Below are 20,674 nucleotides of genomic sequence, written 5' to 3' on the forward strand. Positions count from 1 at the left end.
CCGTGGAGCAACTGGGCCTGTGAGCCACAGCTACTGAGCCTGCGCATCTGGAGCCTGTGCTCCACAACAAGAGAGGCCGCGATAGTGAGAGGCCTGTGCACCGCGATGAAGAGTGGCCCCCGCACGCCACAACTAGAGAAAGCCCTAAACAAAGACCCAACACAGCCAAAACTAAAATTAATTAATTAATTAATTTTTTTTAAAAAAGGGCAACGATTTGAGATCACAGATTCCACAATAGTCACCCAATAGGTAGGTAGGCAGGTAAGTAGATATAATATTAGACTAGGATATTAGAAAGATGTTGAGAATAACAGTGTAGTTTACCTATAGTTCTGAAGAAGTCAGTAGTTCATGCGCTAGTGGCTTAAGTTGTCACTGTTTTGTTTTGTTTTGTTTTTTTATCCTCCTAGGTATCATGAACTAGTCACAAAATATGGGAAGTTGGAGCCTTTGGCAGAAGTGGACCTGAGACCCCAGAGCAGTGCGAAAGTAGAAGTCCACTTTAACGACCAGGTGGAAGAAATGACCATTCGTCTGGACCAAACAGTTGCAGAACTAAAGAAACAATTAAAAACTCTAGTGCAATTACCCACTAGCAACATGCTTCTCTACTATTTTGACCATGAAGCGCCCTTTGGCCCAGAGGAAATGAAGTACAGCTCTCGAGCCTTGCATTCTTTTGGCATTAGGGATGGAGACAAAATTTTTGTGGAATCCAAAACAAAATAACCTCCGCCAGCCTTGTGAGAACACACATATTAGGACTCGCAGGGCATTTGTTCCCATGAGGTTTCCTTCAGGAGGGAGAAGTTTGCTCTGTTTTGTTTTATTTTGTTTTGTTTTGTTTTGTTTAGGTTTCAGGGGGGTTTTGTATATTTCCCCCTAGAATGGGTAGGGGGCTGTTTTTGGTATTTTCTACCACAGATTCCTTCTACTCTACCACCAGAATTGGCCACATCTCCAGTTTCTGTGCCCTCCCTCAGGAGAGGGGACTAGGCAGCCACCGACTTCTTACTGTGTTCACTGGGATCTGTCTACTGCTTGGTCCTCATGACCACTTAGGTGTACTTGTGATGATGGCGTGAACAGCATTGTCCCCTCAGAAGAGTATCTTGCACTTAAATCAGGAAACAAGGAATCTTTCCAGGAAGGGGCAGCACATCTCTCTCCCAATTCCTCCTTTTCCCCCTCCCTCTCTCTCCTTTCCTTCTTGGGTTCAGTTTTTCATTTTGACTCGTGTCCATACATGTTTACCTTAGTTTTATTCTGTCCATAATGAACTTCTTATTTTTCAACTTGGGTAACGTTTTTCTTCATTTCTCCCTTTTTAAATAATTTCAAGTGTGTCACGCATTTGTCAGCCTGATGCTGATCTCAGGTACAGTTAGAACCTATAGCTGTGTTAGGGTCTGGAAGAAGAGTAGATGGAGTGTTAGAATTCCAGGAAGCACAGGCACAGCAGCCTGATCACTCTGTATGTAACTATCTCAATTTTAATGTTCCTCCCACAGTTATATCAACCATTACTGACATGAGCTACGTCACATTCCAGAGTTCTTCGCTTTTTGCTTTTTGAATGTATTTCTTCGTATCTGTCTATCTTTTTCATTACTTTAAACTACTGGGAATGGAGGCCTGACTTTATGAAGAATCCAACAGAGCAATGGATATACGTGCCAGGAGAGCTGAGAATTAGCTAGTAAACTCTCTGTAGTGTGTATGAGGGAGTCAAGTGGGGGGAGTATGGGAGAACGAGTACTGTGACTTTCCTGCCTGTCATCATTGGAAGCTTTTGCTCTTGCACTTTGCATTCGAAGTGGGAAATTTTAATCAAAGGGAGCTTTGATTCCTAGTTTTTCCCTGGGATTTTGTGATGTCATAATTGAACAATTCTTTTTGTTTTACATTTCAGTTTAGTTGCCCCTACAGAAGAACAACTCTGACTAATCTCTGAGTAAAGTATAAGTGTCAAAACTTCAGATTTGCCTCCAAGTCATATTTTTTGCAGAAGCATATTTAAAGCACTTTCCTTTAAAAGGTAGTCCTTACCTGCTCTGAAATCTTTTTGTCTGTTCTTCTATTCCTTTGTTAATCAGTGTAATCTCTTTCTTTGATATATGTCTTTCTGGATCCACCATGTTTACAGATAGGAGACTTGAGAAGGACTTAGTGCACCTGGGGCAGAAAATGTGCACATGAAGTATTTTTCAAAGAATGTAATTGTTACCCGATTGAGTTTGACCTTTTGACCTTTGTTACATGATTCCGTCCCTCCTACAAATTCTTTAATTTCTTAGGAAATTTTTAGGTGACTCTTGTAAACTCTTCACGGATGCTACTTTTTAAATTGTCCTACGCCATGATAGCAGATGTTTATTCTCTTAATGCACTTCAGGTTCAGTATCTGTAAAGCCTTTGACCCAGGCCTGCTGAGTCAAATCTACATTCACTGTAACATTGAAAGTGGAAACCAAAGGGTTTGAGGAAGATGAATGATGCCTGTTCTCCTTTTGCTTTATCTTTCAAAATCATAAAATCATAAAAATGAGCGATGGAGATCTAGGCTGGGTATAGACAAGAATAATTATTTTGCAATCACATTTTCCTGACAGGTTTTTGGAAGTGGGAAAAAAGTGTGGCAACAGTGTCAGGAAGATTAAAACTGCGGATGCTTTGTGTACGTGTGCGTGAGTGCAGACGAGTTTGAGAGAGAAACAGTGTAACTGAGCTTTTGTCAGCCTGAGAAACAGATGCCCCCTTATTTTTTGAGGTTGTATGACCCCCGACTGTCCCACAGCAGAAAGCAGAGCAAACACTTATGCTTTAATCATCAGTGGAATGATGACAATTAATAAGATATTTTATATATGACAAAGTTTTATGAAATGCTTTTTTACTATTAGAGACCTGTTCCTTCTGCTATTACAGAACACAGTGCTCATCGACTGCAGGCATAATTCTCCGATTACACAGTTGCATGTCAGGGGAACTTCTCATTTAATTCAGTGGCCGTGGGTATTTTTAGGGCATTGTAATTGATTGCTTTAATAATTGCTAAATGATTTTTGATTGAGACAAGATCTAATGCAATTACCGGTCTTTTAGAGTTACAGAACAGAAGTAAATGAGAAAAGATATTTGAGCATGTATACATGTAGACTGATTTGGGTGGCTGAGTAAAGATGCTGCTTTTGAAATAAAATTGGTGCTGTGTAGACACTTGTAACCAAAATTATTTTTATAACAGGTCAAAAAGAAGGAGAGGAGAGACCATGGACTTTTGAGTCTACAAGTTATGCATAATTGATTGTAGCTTATCTGTATTTTAATGTTAACTTCATCCAGATTCAGTGAGAGCATATTATTGACATTCATGAGGCAAAATTCTGTCATAGCCAGTATTACAGATGTGTTGCTACAGGCACAGTGTATAGAACATATCTTTTCTAAAATAGAAATTTTTTGTCAGTTCTGAAAAAGGAAAGGAGTAATAAAAGAAAGCCAGGTAAAAACTGAGGCATCATTTTCATGTGGGCATGTAGCTGCTGACACCACAGTGGAAATCAGTTTTTGAATTTGAATTTTTGAAATATCCCAGATTGCTTTAAAGAAAAAAAAAAGTTCAGAGTCATATATCTTTTTTTATTATTGAAAGTTTCTATTGTTTCTGCAACCTATCACCACCATAGCCATAAATACATAAGAAAGCAGCAGATATTATATAACTCTTGTTCCTTTAAGACCTTTTGGTGAAAACAAGCCCAAAATATGAGCTATGTGTAACAGAGCCGAATGTTATGATGCTATGTTTTAAAAGTTTGTTTACTTAAGAAGAAAAGTTCAGTTCTAACCAGATGTTTCAGCTATGATGCTAAATCAGCAGTGTTATGAACAGGGAAGGCTTGTTGCACAAGGAACTATCACCATTTGAGGCGCGCAGGCGATAGTTTCACGAGCGCGTGTGTGAAGGTGGCTTGCTCCGTGGGAGGTGCTAGGCTCCAGGGCAAATAAAACAAGAGTACAGAATAATAGATTGTTCTAAGCAATGTCATTTCTGTTTATGAATTTGATTTTTCCCCTCATTTCGTGTTAGATTGACATGCAAACTGCTTTCAAGAACACCCAGAAGCTCTCTGTGTTACCAGGTGTGTTGTGAACACTATTTTTCATAGGTGCTTCCTTCAAATATATGTCCATTGTAGTGATGGAGAGGGACTGGACTCTCTCAGGCTCTTTACTTGCCAGTTGTCTCCTGCAGTTCATGGAAATATATATTTTATTTTAGAATATAATTTAAACATGAAGGTCTATTCTTTGCACTTTTATTAATATATATATATAGATATATAGATAATCTTTAAAAAAAATTAAAAATCTAAAAGTCCACTTTCTCTTTGTGTTCTGATTTTTTCCTGGAGTCGTGGTGCATGTTTATTTTTATACAGCAGAAATTCAACATCAGTGCTGTGGTTGAGTCCTCTGGGGAACTGGCCTAAGCTGGTAAAAGAGTTTGACCAGCTTAACAAATTTAGTTGGCATCTTGCCAAAGTTAGAAATTAAAACCGCAAAACAAAGGTTCATAAGAAATATGTTATTGCCTTTTTGTTAGCAAAGTTTTATACTTCTAACATGCTCTTTTAAGGATGAAAACCCACCTTTGAGCTATCCGGCATCCCCGTTTTTGAGTAAGAATCTCATTTTGATGAATTAGAAATTTGCAACACTTTTTCACGTGACGTTTCTTTCCTTTGAAAAATAATTTTCTCTAAAAATTAGGGTTTGGGGCACTTGAACCGTATCTGCTTATCAGTAATTTCTTGGTAATCTGTTATGAATTAACCTTGTACCAAGACCTAAGGTCCAAGAACTATATATACTTTATTACTGTATTTAGAAGACAGACTCTATCAAATTCTTTCTCAGTGCTTCAGAAGTGTGTAAGTATCACGATCTGTTTAAATGTAAGATTATTTCTACCTCTTATTCAAATTTCAAAAAATTATAGTTTTAACCTCTGTGCTAAGTTCTATTTAGTATTTATTATGAGGGTCTCTGAGTTCTTGCAAGGTAGACATATGTCAAGACACCCAATACCCATTGGACTGAAAAATGCTATAACTTCCACCAGAATGCATGTAAAACAAGGAGGTTAACCCTTGAAGTCACATTTGTCTTTCCAGCTCTTCTCTGGAAAAGAAGTTATCTGTGTTCTCCAACTTAGACTTAGGATTTCAGGATTCAAATTTAGCCAGGTAACTTTTAAAACGCATAGGTCATGATAGATATTAACATGAGTCATTTCATCTACTTTTAAGTTTTTAATGTAACTAAAATTTAGGAGTTGAGTTAATACATGAAAGGGATAGCATACCATATTATATCTCCTTAAAATATAATGAATTTCTGAATCCTTTTCCTTCAAAAATTTGAGAATAACACTAAAAATGGATAGGTTTTTTTTTTTTGTAACAAACTGATCTATTAAGATGTTCAGATATATATACTTGCCTAGACATATGAGTAGAAAACATGTGAACATCTTATGCCTTTCTTCAGTGTGGTTTAAGCACCTGAGCAATTTGCTTGCATTCTGTTTTAAGGCACACATATCGAGATGGGAGTAACAAACTCATAATCCAAGAGGGAGATGAGACAAAAGCAGATAGGGTTGCTGGTCATGTGAATCAGTGCCAGGGATCCAGGCTTATAATTTTCATGCTCGTGTTTCTTCTAAACATTAACAATGAGCGTTTATTATCAGCCAGGGCCCAATCTAGATGCTCTACCTGTATTAAGCCCTTTTGATGTTCACGACATCCCTATGATTCAGCACTGTTAATTACCCCCATCTTCTTACTTGTGAGGCACAGATAGGCTGAGTAACTTGCCAGAAGTCACACCGTTGATAAAAGACAGCAGAGCTAGGATTCAAACCCAAGCAGTCTGGCTGCAGTTGAGAGCTGTACTATACTACCTACTGCTAAGGTTCTCCCATAGCCCTCCACAGTCACACCATTAATGTTAGTCTTTATGTTTCACTAAAACACTAAAGTGAGATGTTCCTCCATATTCAGTTACTAAATTAATTTGCTCTATAACAAAATCACTGATGCGGCTGATAGCTCTAAATCCAAATTGAAACTTGTCCTCATGCCATTTTCAGAATTGTAACACTGTGATTGGTGTATATCCATTGTCCTCCCTGCTCTCCTGGGAGGAGCCAGATTGGACACTTGTCACGGGTGCTGTTGACAAGAAGAAGTGAACCTGCAATATGATGCTGAACACCGGCCACTTGGTCTTCAACCTGACGACATTCTAGAGCCTTAACGCTTTGTTTTCCGTGAACAACTAAAGGTGAGACAGGTCACTCAGTTTTGACTCAGACTTTTATTAAGGAGGCATCCGTGTTCAAGTGAACTTAGTGTTTATAGGGGGAGAAAAAGTAGATAATCTAATGGAGCCCATATCACAGGTTTTGTTACGGGAAAGGTTGAGGCTGTCACTGTTATTGTTCCTCTTTAAAATTCAAGACAGAGCCTTGTGAGGAATATAAATATTGCTTACAAAATAGAGGAGGCAGTTTATCTATTATGGTCTGTGAGATCTAGGTCTGCCAAAAAATTACGATGCAATTTCAGTTTACTGAGTCTTTCACAGACTCTTCACCCTTGAATGCTTCTTAGTCACTATAGGTAATACAATTAAGGTGTTAAATAAATAAGAATGGGAATAAGAGGAGGCAGACATTAAAAAATACAGTGTTTTCTGAACTACCTGATACATTTGAGGGCAGATGTAAGCCTTATTCCACTATTAGAGAATACAACTAGGACATTATGAATTGCTTTGGTTGTGTTAAAATTTTGTTTGGTTTATAGTTCAGTTTGTTTACAAGAAGACATCTTTTAAGAACCATTTGTATTTCATTTTAAATACAAAACATTCACATGATTCAAAAATCAAACAATATAAACAAAGTATACACTGGAAAATTCTACTCTAACCCCTGTACTCCATCTTTTATTAGCTTTTTGTGTGTCTTTGCCGAGTCAACACAAATAATAGCAAATGAGAATATACTTATTGATCCCTTTTTATACAGCAAAGTTAGCATATTATATACCATCATGCACCTTGCTTTTTTTCACTTAAAATGTATCTTGGAAATCTCTCTATAGCAACATATACGAAATCACCTTACCCTTTGTTTATAATATAAGATATAGTATTCCATTTATAGATGTGGTATATAGTTTATTTGACCAACACCTCATTGATAGACATGTGAGTCTTTCGTTGTTCTCTCTCCCAATCTCCCTCCCTCTTTTTTTCTCTCTTTTTTACTTTTTTCAATTTGCTGCAGTAAAAAGCATATGTTCTTTTACATGTTTGAAATAAATCTGTAGAATACATTCCCAGAAGTGGGACTGCTAGATCAAAAGGTCAGAGTGTTTGTAATTTTGATAGATATTGCCAAATTGTTCTCCACTGGAATTACATAAAAGAACATTTTTTTTTCTGATTTTAATACTTGTCACATCCCTGCAAGGTCAAAGACTTTACTGATCTTGGGCTTGATACGTGCAAGATGTTAGTGCAACCAAGATGGCATTCTTCCCAATTAGGCATGCAAATCTAGGCACTTGAATTCGACACATAATAGATTTGCATGAGCCATGCATATCGTCTGTCTTATGAGCTCTCTTCCCTTGGAATCTGCAATTTTTAATCATTGGTGAGTGAGATTTCACCTCTGCAGGAAAAGGTATATGTATTATTTATCCTTAACAATGTATGAGCATTTGTTTCAGCTGAGTGCCCTTGAAAAGTGATAGACAAATAGTGCTAAAACCCTCTGTTTATTGTCTGCAGTAAGCTTTAATCAGAGCTGCTTCTTGCCGACCAGTGAAATTCTTCTAGAACTACTTGGTGCTACTTGGTGAATAGGGAATATAGAGTGTCTCTCCACTCCCCCTGCCTCTTTTCAACCTTATTGCTAATGTGCTAACAAGGATGTTAGAATAAGACCAGTTGTGAGGTTTTTTTGGTTATGTTGGTCTACTTAGAATTAGCTATTTCAAACTCCTTGCCTAGAGATAGGTACTAGAGTTACTTTCAGAAAATATCTGTGAGTTCTTGTTTCAATTTCAGAGCTGAGCATCGTTTATTATTGAGATCTTAGATCTAGAAAGTCTTGCTAGTTAATAAACATTAATGTTACTCAATGTGATTTTCAAAGAGCCAGTGCCATTTTTCTCATAATTAAGAGTCCAGTGTCTAGACGGAGTAAGATCAGCACAAAAAGAAAATTACTTAGAGGCAAATAATATTAATTCTTTAAAAAGACATGTCCAGAGCATTTGTGCTACGATTTAAACTCCTAATGCTTGCAGCTTGCCATTAAACGATTATTACCATGATACTAGTAAATATGAAAATTTTAGAAATATGACATCAGGTTTTTAAACATTTTTCTCTTAAGAATGAAAAACAGACTTCAGGAGAACCCATGAAAGTTAACCCAGGTGTCTAAGAATGAAGATTCCAAGGCAATAAGAGAAGCAAACTTCCAGATGTGGTGCTCTTGAGACCCTTTCATCATGAACATCTTTACTGTTCAGGAGAAGTCTTCACGAGCATAATTGCATTTTCTATATCACCTCATCCATTTCAAGGATTCTGCTGTGGCTAACTACCATTTTCAGGGAGAACGTAAGCATAACCTTCGATGTAATCACCTTATCTAGCTAGATCTAGGAGGTTGAACATTATTCAATCAGTGGATAAGTGGTAGAAACAACCGTACTACAAAAATATCTGGAATCTCCATGGCAGATTATACAATGAAGCAAAATGATCAGTTGTAGAGGGCTTGTATATTTATCCAGGACACCAATGTTGCAGATTCAGATGGCTAGGAGGAAGATGCTAAGGTGGAGTTAGGAGTGCAAAAGGTTTATTGGGTAATAACACCTGTGAAAGAAAAGGGGAAGAAGAAAGATGGGGCAGGAGGGGGCATCACACCACGCAGCAGCCCTGACAAAGTCTGCAAGCCCAATAAGATGCTCTAGAGCAAAGATTTCCTATTAGAGGCATCCCACTTAGGTCCTTTTACCAAAGCTTTTCTCAAGTCATTGATGGAGGAACACAGGAACATGACCTCAGCTTGAACACTGATGCAGACGCCAAAGGAGCCAACAGTTGGGAGCTGTCATCTAACCATACTCCCTGTGGCTGGAAAGCATTCTTTTCTTGAAGGTGGATCTGAGTGGTGCACGACTGTATGTACCACACAGTCCACCCTGTGCCATGTGTAGATGCAATTCTCCATGCGTGATCAGAGCCAGCTCCTCCAGGGCTCTTCCAGAGGGGAACCTCAGAAAAGGGAGGTTAGGGGAACGGACTACAGCCCGTGACACTGCAGATGGCTTCAGAGCCACAACTGGTACCCACCATCTCCCTCTTCCATTATCCATTCTATCACCTCAGCTGGTCTCAGTGGTTTACCTAGTGGTTTTTCCCAAACCCTGATTCCTGCGGAATCTGAATCCCTGGTAACTATATGCTGCTCAGACTTGGGTTGCTTTGCTTGTCCACCCCAGTCACAACTGGGCCAGGGAGTAGCAAGAGCCACCATCACGGGTCACCTGAGTTCCACATGTCTCATCCCTTGAGCCTGTCACGCAACAGCAGCTGCACCTCCTCCCGCTTCTCAGGGTCGGGGATTCCTAATAGGGTGGTGGCTCGTCTTTCCTGCTAGTCTCTGCAACAAGGAACCCAGAGTACCCAGGCAGCATCACAGCCATAGCTTGTAGGTCCGTGGGACTCTTTCCGTGTCCCCTGGTGAGAGCACGCCTTCTTGGGAACCAGGATGTCAAACTCTGCACAACCTAGAGATGAGGGGTTGGGAAGCCAAAGTCCCTCAATAATCATTGGGAGTACTTGCAGGTGGGGCTACTCCTGCTTCCACACTTTGGTGCCTGGACCCATGCATTCCTCCTACTGGGGACACTGCTCCAACCAGGGGCTCCTACTGTAATCTTGGGCCCACGCTCACATCCCCTTTTTTGTAAAGTGGCCTCCCTGGTTGGATGCTATTTTGCATGGAATTCTATGCCTGTGGATCAGGCATTCTGCAAGCCTCTCACTAGTGGTGCTGACTAAGGCCCTGTGGGCAGGAAAAGCATACACATATGCAGAGTCCAGGTCTATTCCTGGGAAAAGGAACCATTGGCCCTTCCAGGATGAAAGTGGTCCAGTGTAGTCATTTTGCCACCAAGTGGCCAGTTGGTCTCCCGAGGAACAGTGACAGACTGAGGGCTTAGCTTTTGTCTCTGTTATTGGCAGGGTGAACGTTCAGAGGTCAGGATAGCTAACTCAGCCTTGCTAAATAGGAGTTCATGCTATTGGGCTCCTGCATAACCTCCATCCTTGCTGCTGTGGCCACTTCATATACGTGCCCATCATACCAACACTGACAAAGGCTGCTTCAGGTCAGCTGCCCAAGTCATTTTGTCTACTTAGTTGTTTAGTCCCTCTTCTGTAGTGGATGCTTTCTTTCGGGTGTTAACATAGGACACAAAGATCTTCACACTTCATGTCCATTCCCATCTGTCTATCCACATGTCTCTACTCCAGGCCTCCTTGCCACTTTTTTATTTCCAGGCCCTTGTCCAACTGGATATGTGATTCACCACTGCCTATGAATTTGTACATGTTCTAACATCAGACCACTTTGACACAGAGTACTTGGGGGCAAGATATAATGCCCCCAAGTCCACCCACTGGGAAAATATTCCTCTATCATTGTCTTTCAAGGCTACCCTTGCATGAGGCTGTAGTGGAGCCACCATATGCTCTGGGCTTGCAGACACACACCAAGCTTAGGCTTTTTCATCCTCCTTCAGCTTGTCATATGCACCGCCCACCTCGCACTTCACATAGGGCCATATGCGTTATCTGGGTTGCGGGGCGGGATAACCAGTATAACTCTGAAAGGTGACATGGATTCTGGGCTACCTAGTTCAGCAGATTGCTCATTGCCAGTTCAAGATATGCAGCTCTGCCATTTCCATCTTAGGGTAGGTTGCTGCTGGGACCCCCTGACTTTATGTCTTGGGGGGTCCAACAGGGCCCAGCTCATGAGGGGATTTCTTGGCACGTGGTCACTTGTATCTTGGTCAAATGTTCCATCATAGGGTACATTCTCATGCCAGGAGCTGATTTTCAGGAGGTGTGTTATTTTTTGCTGTGGATGTCACGACTTTGCTCCAGAACTCCAGGGACCTGAGTTATGGTTTTCCCACTGGGGTTTGCAATAAACATCACATTTCATCTTTTTCTGCCCCTAACATCTCCGACAACAAAGCACCTACTGAACATATGACCCAAGTGGCAGGGTTGCTTGCATTACAGTCTGGAGCTGCTACAAAGCTCTTTCATGCTCTCAACCCAGGTCAAAGCTGGCTGAATTCTATGTCACCTGGTATGTGGGCTGGAGCAGTTTTTGTAGGTACGGAATATGTGGCCTTTAGAACCCAAAGAAAGCTACAAAGAGGGGAGAATTTCTTTGTAGAGAGGTTGCAAGATACAGCCATTTGCTTTTTGCTTTGGTGGGGAGATCCCAGCATGTCTCTGACCACTGGATTCCTAAAAGTGTTACTGAAGTACTAGCCTTGAATCTCTGAAGAATGTAACTCCCACCTTCGGAGCACTTCTTCCTCATCGTGCCAATCAATGTTGTCAACGTTGTGAATCAAGGTGATGTTCTATAGGAGACATTCCATCCAATCTCAGCAAAACTATAAATGTATATTGCTGTCTGTTCCATTTGAAGATGAACTATTTTTCTGATCCTCAAGCCTGAATCAGATAGGGAAAAAAATGCATTTGCCCGATTAACAGCCACATGCCATGTATCTGAAGCCATGTATCTGAAGCCATCTGTACTAACGCAGTATCTCCAGCAAAGATATGTTAGTACAGCAGATGCAAACTGGAGCTTGCAGTAGCCCACAGTTATTCTTCAGGATCCATCTTGCCCAATTAAATGGAGATATGATAAATCCCACCACCCCTGCTCTCTAAGAGTGACACTAATCTTCACCATCTTCCCCCAACCCCAGGATGCAAGACTTTTGTATTTACTACCTTGGCTGGAGTAGGAGGATCAGTTTCCTTCCTTGCTATGACAGCTTCTACCACACAGACCAAGGACCAAATGTGTCAAGTATATTAAACCCAATTATATGTAGGGACTCGGGAACTGACATCCAGGTAAGTCGGCAGCCCCTGTGGGCCTGCTGGGACTTGGCCAGGTCTCCTTTTGTTTCCTTGGCCTCTCTGTTTTCACTCTAACAGGGTCTTTGGGTATCAATGTTAACTAAAACCCCTTGTCCAACAGTCCACAAGATATCTAGGCATTCCCCTCCCCCAGTCTACAGTCAATCAAGTAAATGACCATAGGTCCTTTGGGGGAAGGACTGAGAGAATCACTACTGTACACACTTGTCATGATGTTGCAGGATTCTTCCCTTTGGTGACCTGGTTACCTTTTTAGTCTATGGATTCCAGATTTGAAAAACTGACTCAGATCCACAAACTGAGCAAAGGATCAAGACCTTTCATTGGGGCAACGGTCTTTGGCCTCTTGCTCAACCATTCTTGCTCTTTTTTATTATATATAGTAAGCAATACCCTTGTTGGCTGCCCATCTACTTTGCCCCTTGGATGCCATGCTCTATTAATCATCTCCATAACTCTCTATGGATCAGGGCCCCTTGGCTACAACTCTGACCTGCTTGGTTATTATGAAGATTCGACCCCCTTGGCTTCAGGCAGTAGAGTGCTGCTACCTGGTCTCTGTTGTTTCAGGTGCCCATCATCCCCACTGCGATTGGACAGTCAAGTTCTTTGACCACCACTCCTGCCATCAGCCCTGACCTGCTGAGGGGAGCCCCACCAAGCTTGTTTGTGATGCTTGTGCGTCTCTCACCAGCATATTCCTGCTGCCTTTGGTGGGTGATGTGTCTGTCCTCTGGGCCTTTCCGTGGGACATGATCATCTGTTGGGTCTTCTGGAGTCACATGATATACATGCGTGTCCATGTCTCTGAGAATTTTAATCCCTTCTTCTGCCATCTGCCACAGTAATCTGGACATTTCAACCCCAATGTATATACATTATATATATTTATATATACACACACACACACACACACATACATATATAAAATCCCAATGCATAAAATTATATACACAAGTCCAGGTTTTTCCCAATTAGACCCTGATTTGGGCATAGTAGAGCTGCTTCAGTTGAGCCCTTGATATAGCCTTTGTCACCTCAACTAGGTTCTCCAGAGCAAAAATTGCCCATTAGGGGAGTCCTGCATCGGGTGGAAAGTGCTGAGGCAATTGTCCCAGCACCTCGCCCAGTCACGGATGGGGTTGCCCTTGGCTCCGACAGTGAGGCTGAGCCTGAAGGAGCTCACAGCTGGGGGCTCGTGGCCGTCCACACTTCTCACTGCATCATTTCAAACTAGCTCAGATCTGACTGTTTCTTTCACAGAAGGTGTAAGAAACTTAAGAAAACAAAACAAAAACAATCAGCATATAAGGCTTATTCTACTCATTTTTAGGAATATTTTTTTGTTTTGTGTTTCGTTTGAACTGCCTTTCCTCTTGCCTAAAAAGCAGCTTCCATCTATGCCATCTTTGTAAAACGCAAATTGTCTTGGGTTACTAGCTCCAAGCCACGCCCACACCACCTTTGGTCTAAATCTTGTCAAATCTTGGCTCACTTCACCCCTTCAAACAGAATAAACCCTCCTGCCGACATGGCATAAAAAGAGATTTTTGTCATTTTTCCCTCTGTGACCACTGAGTGTACACCCGGAATACATGCTCACTAACTGACTCCCCAGCCCAACCAGCGATAAGCCAGCTCCGTCTGTCCTCAAGCACCTGGCAGTCGCTTGCACCCAGCTTCTCAGTCATTCTGATCCATTTATGCCACCATCTTGTGTATCTGGTTAGCCCAGGTGGCATTTATCCCAGGAGCAGTCCTGCCCCAAGAAGGATGAAACATTTAATATGGGTCAAAAGGCTGAGATACAAATACCCACGAGCGCATGAAGGAAGACCAAAGCAATTACTATGACACGAGCAGTTTTTAAAATAGAACCAACTCTTTTGCTTCACTACATTTAGGTTGACTACTGGACTGAAACCTTAATAAAGGCTGGGCAAGGAGAATGCTCTTTGAGGTGAGTGTTGGATTTGAGTTTAATTTTATTTTGGACAGGCACCCAAAAAATCAGATTTTCTGTTACCTAAATATGTGCCTTGGGGAGGAAAATAGTCATTTGACATCTGAAAGTAAATGTGGAGAATTCGTAAAACCTACTGAATCACCACAGGATTATGGGAAAAAATATTGAATAATTTAGACTGAAAGACTAGTTTCCCAAACCTCTTGTCCATTTTAGGACAATTTGTTCAAAACTGGAATTATGTCTTTTGATACAGTTGGCATTTAAATGTCTGGTCAGAGAGAACTTTGAAGCAATTTTTAAATTCCCATTGATTTACAGAGAGTTTTCTCCTGCTACCTTCAAATGATTTCCTTTTTTTAACAAGTCTCACTTTAAATATTTTGGATAGTAAACTTAGTTTCTGCCTTAGCCAATGTTTCTCGTTGTGCATCGAACTGGACACCTTTTCACCTCGTTCACGATGCCTTTTAAATACCTACTGCAGCTTTTCGTCGGGGGGTCTACCTGTCCCCACTCCCTCCAAGGACCCTCGCTGGTATCTGTGGAGGTTTCCAGAGCCCTTGGTTTTTCCCTTGTGAAAGATCCTGCCTCGCGTTGGTTACCTGTCCCCCGGCCTAACCCGCTGCCCTGCGGTGTATCAGAGGGAAAAGGGCAGGAATAAAACCTAGAAAAGTTTGAGACAGTTTCTTTCAATACTTCACGCACACCTGTGAAAAAACAGGGTAGAGCCTATTTGTGGCAGCCGTTCAAAAGCAGAGAAACAAAAAAAGACTTTGGTAGAAAACCAACTTTAAATATTGCAGGCAGCAGCTTTGTTTGGTGTTTGAATCCCATGCTGGTGGATGCTAATTCCGTAACATTATACACTTGCCTTTTTTTGGGTACAAAGGTAGAAGGGGGGTTTTCTTCTGTGTTTTTCAGTGCAAAGTGATTCCGATCAGAAAGGACCAAGGTTTCAGCTCCAAGTAACTGACATTTCCATCTGAATCTACTCTCTTTTTTTTTTTTTTTAAGGGGGGAGAAAAAGGTCTAGTTTTTCAGGAAAAGAACCTCTCTACGCAATCCTGAAACTGATCTTTAGATTTACTTTTCCTTAATCAATAGAAGAAAAACTTGATTGCAACTCAACACTTACGTGACTCTAGCGCAGGACTAACTGAATTTTTGGTTTTGAGAGTAGGGGATTCAGACATCATTTCAGGAATCAGAAATAATTGGCAGCAAGTGGGGGAGAACTGACATGAATTCTTGTTTTACCTAATTTTTCCTGGTTTACCAAGATTTGGCTTAATATTTCCGACTCCATTCCTCCAGTCTCTGCAGAACAGGTTAGTGACATTTTTCATAAATACAAATATTTAAATGAATCCTCCTTCCTGCTCTCTGAACTGTTTCCCTAAGGACTCCAGTCTTAAACCTGCCTGACATCTCCTTCTGCTAAAAGCTGTGTCTGATCTCTGCTAAAGGCTTCCTCCCATTTTCAGCAAAACTGACTAATATTTATTATGTGCTTAAGATTTCAATGTGTGTGCCTGACAACTGAAGATTTACAGTAAAACTCACAGAGGAGATTCACTGATTTTCCATGGAAATCTGGCTGAAGAATTGTGATAGCTTCCAATAATTAGAGAAGGGTTTTTAGTTTTAAGAATGCTATCGGAAGCAAACTTCAGTGTCTACCCATGCACTTGGTGCTGACACAGGAGTACGTACGATTTGGAGCTTGCCTCTCAGCTCTACAGAGCGGCACAGATCGTCCAAGGGGTAAAGCCACCGGTCCAACGGATTGTAACTAAAATGAAAGCAAGTTCACTTTTGTGATGTTCTTTCCCTAATTAATTTGCTGCGACTAATTACTTGCTTGTATACCGGATTCTATTTTTATTGTAATTCCAAGGAGCCACCCCTGGCATGGTTCTTTTTTTATTACATGTCTATTATTCATTTCACATATGGAAAGTCAGTGGACAGTCTTCTACAGCCTGTGACTCTGGTCTGTACTTCAGAGTGATGGACTGGCTCTATAGTTTACAGAAGGTGATGGCAGACTCTAAATCCTCCTACCTGTAGGACCACATTGTGTTTTAACTGACTTTTATGGGATCCTGATTGAAAGCTGTTGTGAAAATTAGGAGAGCCTGGTCTCACAGAGGATGGATGTCTGTTCTAGAGACACAACAGGCATCTGTAGAGTGGGGTCCTGTTTTTCAGGGCTTTAGTAGCTGGAGAGTAGATGCCTTTCCTTGACTCATTGCCGTGCTCATTGATTCTTTATAATTTCCTGACAATTTGAATGATCTCATTACACTTCCAAACTGCTTCTCACGGGGGAATCTAATTTGTTCATGAGGTGTTGAACATAGGAGGGCCCGCCAGCATCCAGGGCATTTCATCCTGACTCAGAACTGTTGATGTTGTTATGTGAATGTTCTATGATGGTTGTGATGTGTCTTGGGACTTGCCACCAAACACACCTGGTGTTCTATTTACTCTGGCAAGCTGGGGATTTTTTTTTTCTTTTTCTTTTTAAAATTCCAGGATGAATTATTCATCATTACTTAGAATTTGGGTCTCTTTCATCTTCGCACTTGTACGGCACCAAGGTGAGTACTACAAAATTCCATAAAGCTCGTGATTAGCATGCTCTTGAATTTATAAAGAGACGCTTTTGTTGGAACTGTAATTATCAGGGCAGGTGTACATGTGTCTACAGTTACAACAAGAAAAATGTAAATTAAATTCTGCCGTCAAGGGCAAAATACATTAACTCTGAATGATGTTCATTTACATTCCTACTTTTTATTATTTCACTTCGAACACAATTTGTATATACCAAGTTGCCCCATGTCAATGGAATAAGTCTTTAAGATATGCAGATTATTTTCATTAAAAGTACACAGGGTAGGTGTGTGTGCATCCCATACCTGATGATTGATTTCAATGAAGGCATTTAACTGGTGGCACAGACTTTAAAAAATATACTTGTTTAAGCCAAAATGAGGGCGTTCCAGTGGCATTAATGTCAGTGACTTGAGTATCAGTGGCCACTTACAATGGCCAAAAATCTAAAACTGCAAGTGAAATAAGAAACTTTTTCCCCTCCGTGATTCCTCCTTTTTCTGTATGTAGCATTGCCCCGGGTAGGTAGGAGATCACATGCATTTCTTTCTACAGTTTTTAAATTTTAGGCAAGAAAGCTGGGAAAGTCTATATCGATTTGAAACTTTTATGGCTAAAACTCTAGAGCATCTTCTTTGTTTTATTTGCTTAGTTCAGCGGACACATGATTACAAGTCTGAGTGAACAGAGCTATAAGGCATGTGGAGCCCTAACATTTTTCTAGGATTGGATAAACTTAAGCAGTTGTAGCAGGCAGGCTATAGTGTGAAACCCCACAATAATGACTCCAACTGCCTCTAACCTCGTACTCCTGCTCTAAGAAAGTGTGTCTTATTTGGAGGAAAAAAAAAAAAACAACGTTCTGGGAACATAAAGTTTATTGTAAAATTCCTGGCCTACAATCAGCATGGGTGAGGAGATTCTATCTTCTATTCACTCTGATTCTATTGATAGGCTATGCTGTTAACAAGCTATATTTTTATAATAGTAATGACTTCTAAGGTAGGAATTACTGTAGTTTAAACCTACTCCCTTTTATTAGTCATTTTTTTTTATTCAACAACTATTTGATAAGTACTTACAATATTAGATATCTTGATTATTTGTATTCTTCTTAAAATTGAAAAATGTTGATTGTGCATCCTTTCCAGTTCAAAATCATGAGCTAGTTAGGATCATTCCTGAAGGGATGAATCTTGCAAATTTGTGTCACCTTTGGAGCAGAGAGAGAAGTTAGGGACAATCTCTCTGACCATAGTTTTCTGTCTCCTCAGGAGGGGCATGGATTTCTCCTGTCCTAGGCAGATTGGCCAACACTGCCCCGAATACCAATTAATCTTTCTATTCAAATGATTACAATTCAGCGTGAATTTGAGACCTTGTTCACACTTGGACATCACTTCTAAAAAGTTCCCCATGAAGGATAAATCCATGACACAATTTGATTTATTATTATTAATTTGAGAATGTTCATTACCCTTCAGATTTAATAAGTACCTGTGTATAATTCTATGATAGGGATTATAAAGAGATTTTTTTAAAAATTGCTTCCTTCTGGGAATTTGGAATTTGTTACTTCTATGTAATTATGACTGTTAGAGAAACCTTTTTTGTCTACTGATGGTGACATTAAATAAAGCACGTGGGCTGAGTGCCCCTGTGATAAAACTAACTACAGCACCTCCCAAAGATTTCCTTTGGTTGGCTTCACAGAGACTTCTGAAGGCTGGGGAACGATGCTTATACACCAATGACCAGGCTCATCTTCCCCATTTCCCTCTTGGTGTTAGTTAGCCCTTGGAAACAGAGTAGCTCTTCCCCCAGGCAGACCTCCCCTCATTCCCTGCTCCACGAGGAGAGAAGCTGGCACTCGGCCAGGCACTACTGAGCTGCTCTCTGGTCACTCGGCCACTCTCTTACATGAGCTGCTCTCTGCTCACTTAAAGGCTCCCAAAAGAGCAGGGCAGCCCTTGGTGGTTTCTCGCCAGCCTATCGGCTCCATCAGCACAGAGCAGGAATTTTCCCAAGGAGGGGCCCCCGACCTGGGGATGGGGCATCAACATCTGCAAGCAGGTGCCTCACGAACTGTCAGCAGAAGCCCCAAATGCATTTGCCACATGTGAGTTAAGAAAACGGAAGAACAGATGATGTTCTATTGCTCTGTTTTCATCCAAGAAAAGAAAGGACAGAGGCAAAGAAACATTACACCCCAGATATAGATTATTTCATAAATGCCATTGGACCTGATCATCAGTAATGTAGACCCTGGGGAAATTGTCTAATTTCTCTCTCTGAGCTGGGCCACCCCTTGCAAGAGTTTGGATGAGAAACTTCTGAGAAACAAGCCAGCTTGCCAAGAGAGGTGGTGACATGGTTACAGGAGGGGAGCCGTGTGTGTCTGTGTGATGACTGTCACCTTTGACCAGGATGATGAGTAAGCGCCCCAAGCCTCCTCCCAAAGACTGCTCAAAGGCCCAACCTCCTTTGCCCCAGAGGATCCCATGTCTGTCTTTGTAAACAGGAGCTGGGCAGAGAGACTTCTCATGGGGCGGGTGCTCAATCAAGGTCATTCACAGGCCAGTTACTACAAACCCTCTCTTCCCACTCTTGTCCCAGATCCAACTATTGTTTATTTCCTCAGTGATCTGGTATCTTCTCCTATTGTGCATCTGGACGAAGGGGACTCCTTTCAGGAAAAGACTTGATAGTAGAATTCTTGAGCTAGAAGGGAGTCTCATAGCCACTGGCCACGTTCTCTGTACGTTGCCTTCTGATCAAGGATTCAGCGGGCTAAGCCACACCAGACCTAGAGGCACCTCTCAGTGCTCTGAAAGCCCCAGGCAGGGCTGATTTCACAACCTTCCAGCCAGTGTTAACCACTGCTGTCTCCTAAATGTATGGAAACATAGAAATGAAGCGGGAAGTGATTTCTCTTAAGGAGAAATGCCTTCACTTCCACGCTCCCCTTTCCAGAGGCAGAAGATAACGCACCGTGTCCAGCCAAGGTTGAGGATAAATGAAAAGGCTGTCTGACTTACACGTCGTTTGTAAGACTTACTGAAAGAAGCTGGCTTTAGTGGGTGGGAGGAAAGCAGCTTGCCGAACCGAAGGGGGATCGGCCATCCACCTAACCGCCCTGTCTCTTGACAGTTCAGCCCAGGGAGCTCATGTATCCATTTTGGCAGAATGACACCAAAACCCCTAAAGTAGACGACGGAAGCTCATCTGAGATTAAGCTGGCCATCCCCATCTACTTCTTTGGCGTTCCTTACCGCACCATCTATGTAAGTGACAAGCAGCCCAGCTGTTGCTCTAGGGCTCTCCCACCTTGCTGGTCATTAAGGAAAAGTATTTTAAATACCTTCTTCCAGGGCTCTGGGAATGGAGGATTTGTTGGCAGCCCAGATGACGAGTTCTGAGATTTCATGAGCTGATAGGTTTTATGATTAAGAAAGTCAAAGGTATATTTCATGGCTAACGTTCACAGCGGAGGAGTATACAGAGCAATGGATTGCTTTTGTGGGTGATGAAACACCCAAGCGAAGCAGAGGCCCCAATGCCAGGAACATTATTTCTGCCACTAGACAAGATAAAAAGATACAATGAACCATAATAGGAGCAACAGCAATTTTCTTTCCCTTCTGGGGGTGTGAAGACTTTAGGCATCTGCTCTTCTGAGGCTTCCTACCAATATGGAGCAGAGTCAAAGCAGAGTAGAGGGGTACTCAACTATTATATGAAGGTTGTTTGCAGAATTGGCCAACCTCACTGGGCCTG

The 20,674-nt window shown here is 41.4% G+C and overlaps 2 protein-coding genes across 16 annotated transcripts in view; both read left to right on the top strand.

Moving 5' to 3' along the window:
• The window catches only part of TBCEL (tubulin folding cofactor E like), an 81,185-nt gene extending 74,948 nt beyond the window's left edge, over window positions 1-6,237 (top strand). For 4 of the 5 annotated variants that reach the window (XM_049713289.1, XM_049713288.1, XM_004280684.4 and 1 more), the window contains one exon: window positions 414-3,218. In XM_049713289.1, coding sequence (XP_049569246.1) covers window positions 414-732 — 319 coding nt within the window. In that variant the 3' untranslated portion in view covers window positions 733-3,218. Of the gene's footprint in view, window positions 1-413; window positions 3,219-4,096; window positions 4,149-4,897; window positions 4,941-6,166 lie in introns of those variants that run through there. The other variant, XM_049713293.1, reaches the window with a different exon arrangement.
• Window positions 6,238-8,488: 2,251 nt separating this feature from the next.
• The window catches only part of TECTA (tectorin alpha), a 78,712-nt gene continuing 66,526 nt past the window's right edge, over window positions 8,489-20,674 (top strand). For 3 of the 11 annotated variants that reach the window (XM_049713271.1, XM_049713274.1, XM_049713275.1), the window contains exons 1-5: window positions 8,492-8,718; window positions 12,880-13,022; window positions 14,214-14,269; window positions 16,817-16,881; window positions 20,048-20,181. In XM_049713271.1, coding sequence (XP_049569228.1) covers window positions 16,818-16,881; window positions 20,048-20,181 — 198 coding nt within the window. In that variant the 5' untranslated portion in view covers window positions 8,492-8,718; window positions 12,880-13,022; window positions 14,214-14,269; window position 16,817. The other 8 variants (XM_049713273.1, XM_049713276.1, XM_049713270.1 and 5 more) reach the window with 7 other exon arrangements.

The sequence above is a fragment of the Orcinus orca genome, chromosome 8, assembly GCF_937001465.1.
Source record: "Orcinus orca chromosome 8, mOrcOrc1.1, whole genome shotgun sequence".
In the NCBI taxonomy this organism is placed as follows: domain Eukaryota; kingdom Metazoa; phylum Chordata; class Mammalia; order Artiodactyla; family Delphinidae; genus Orcinus; species Orcinus orca.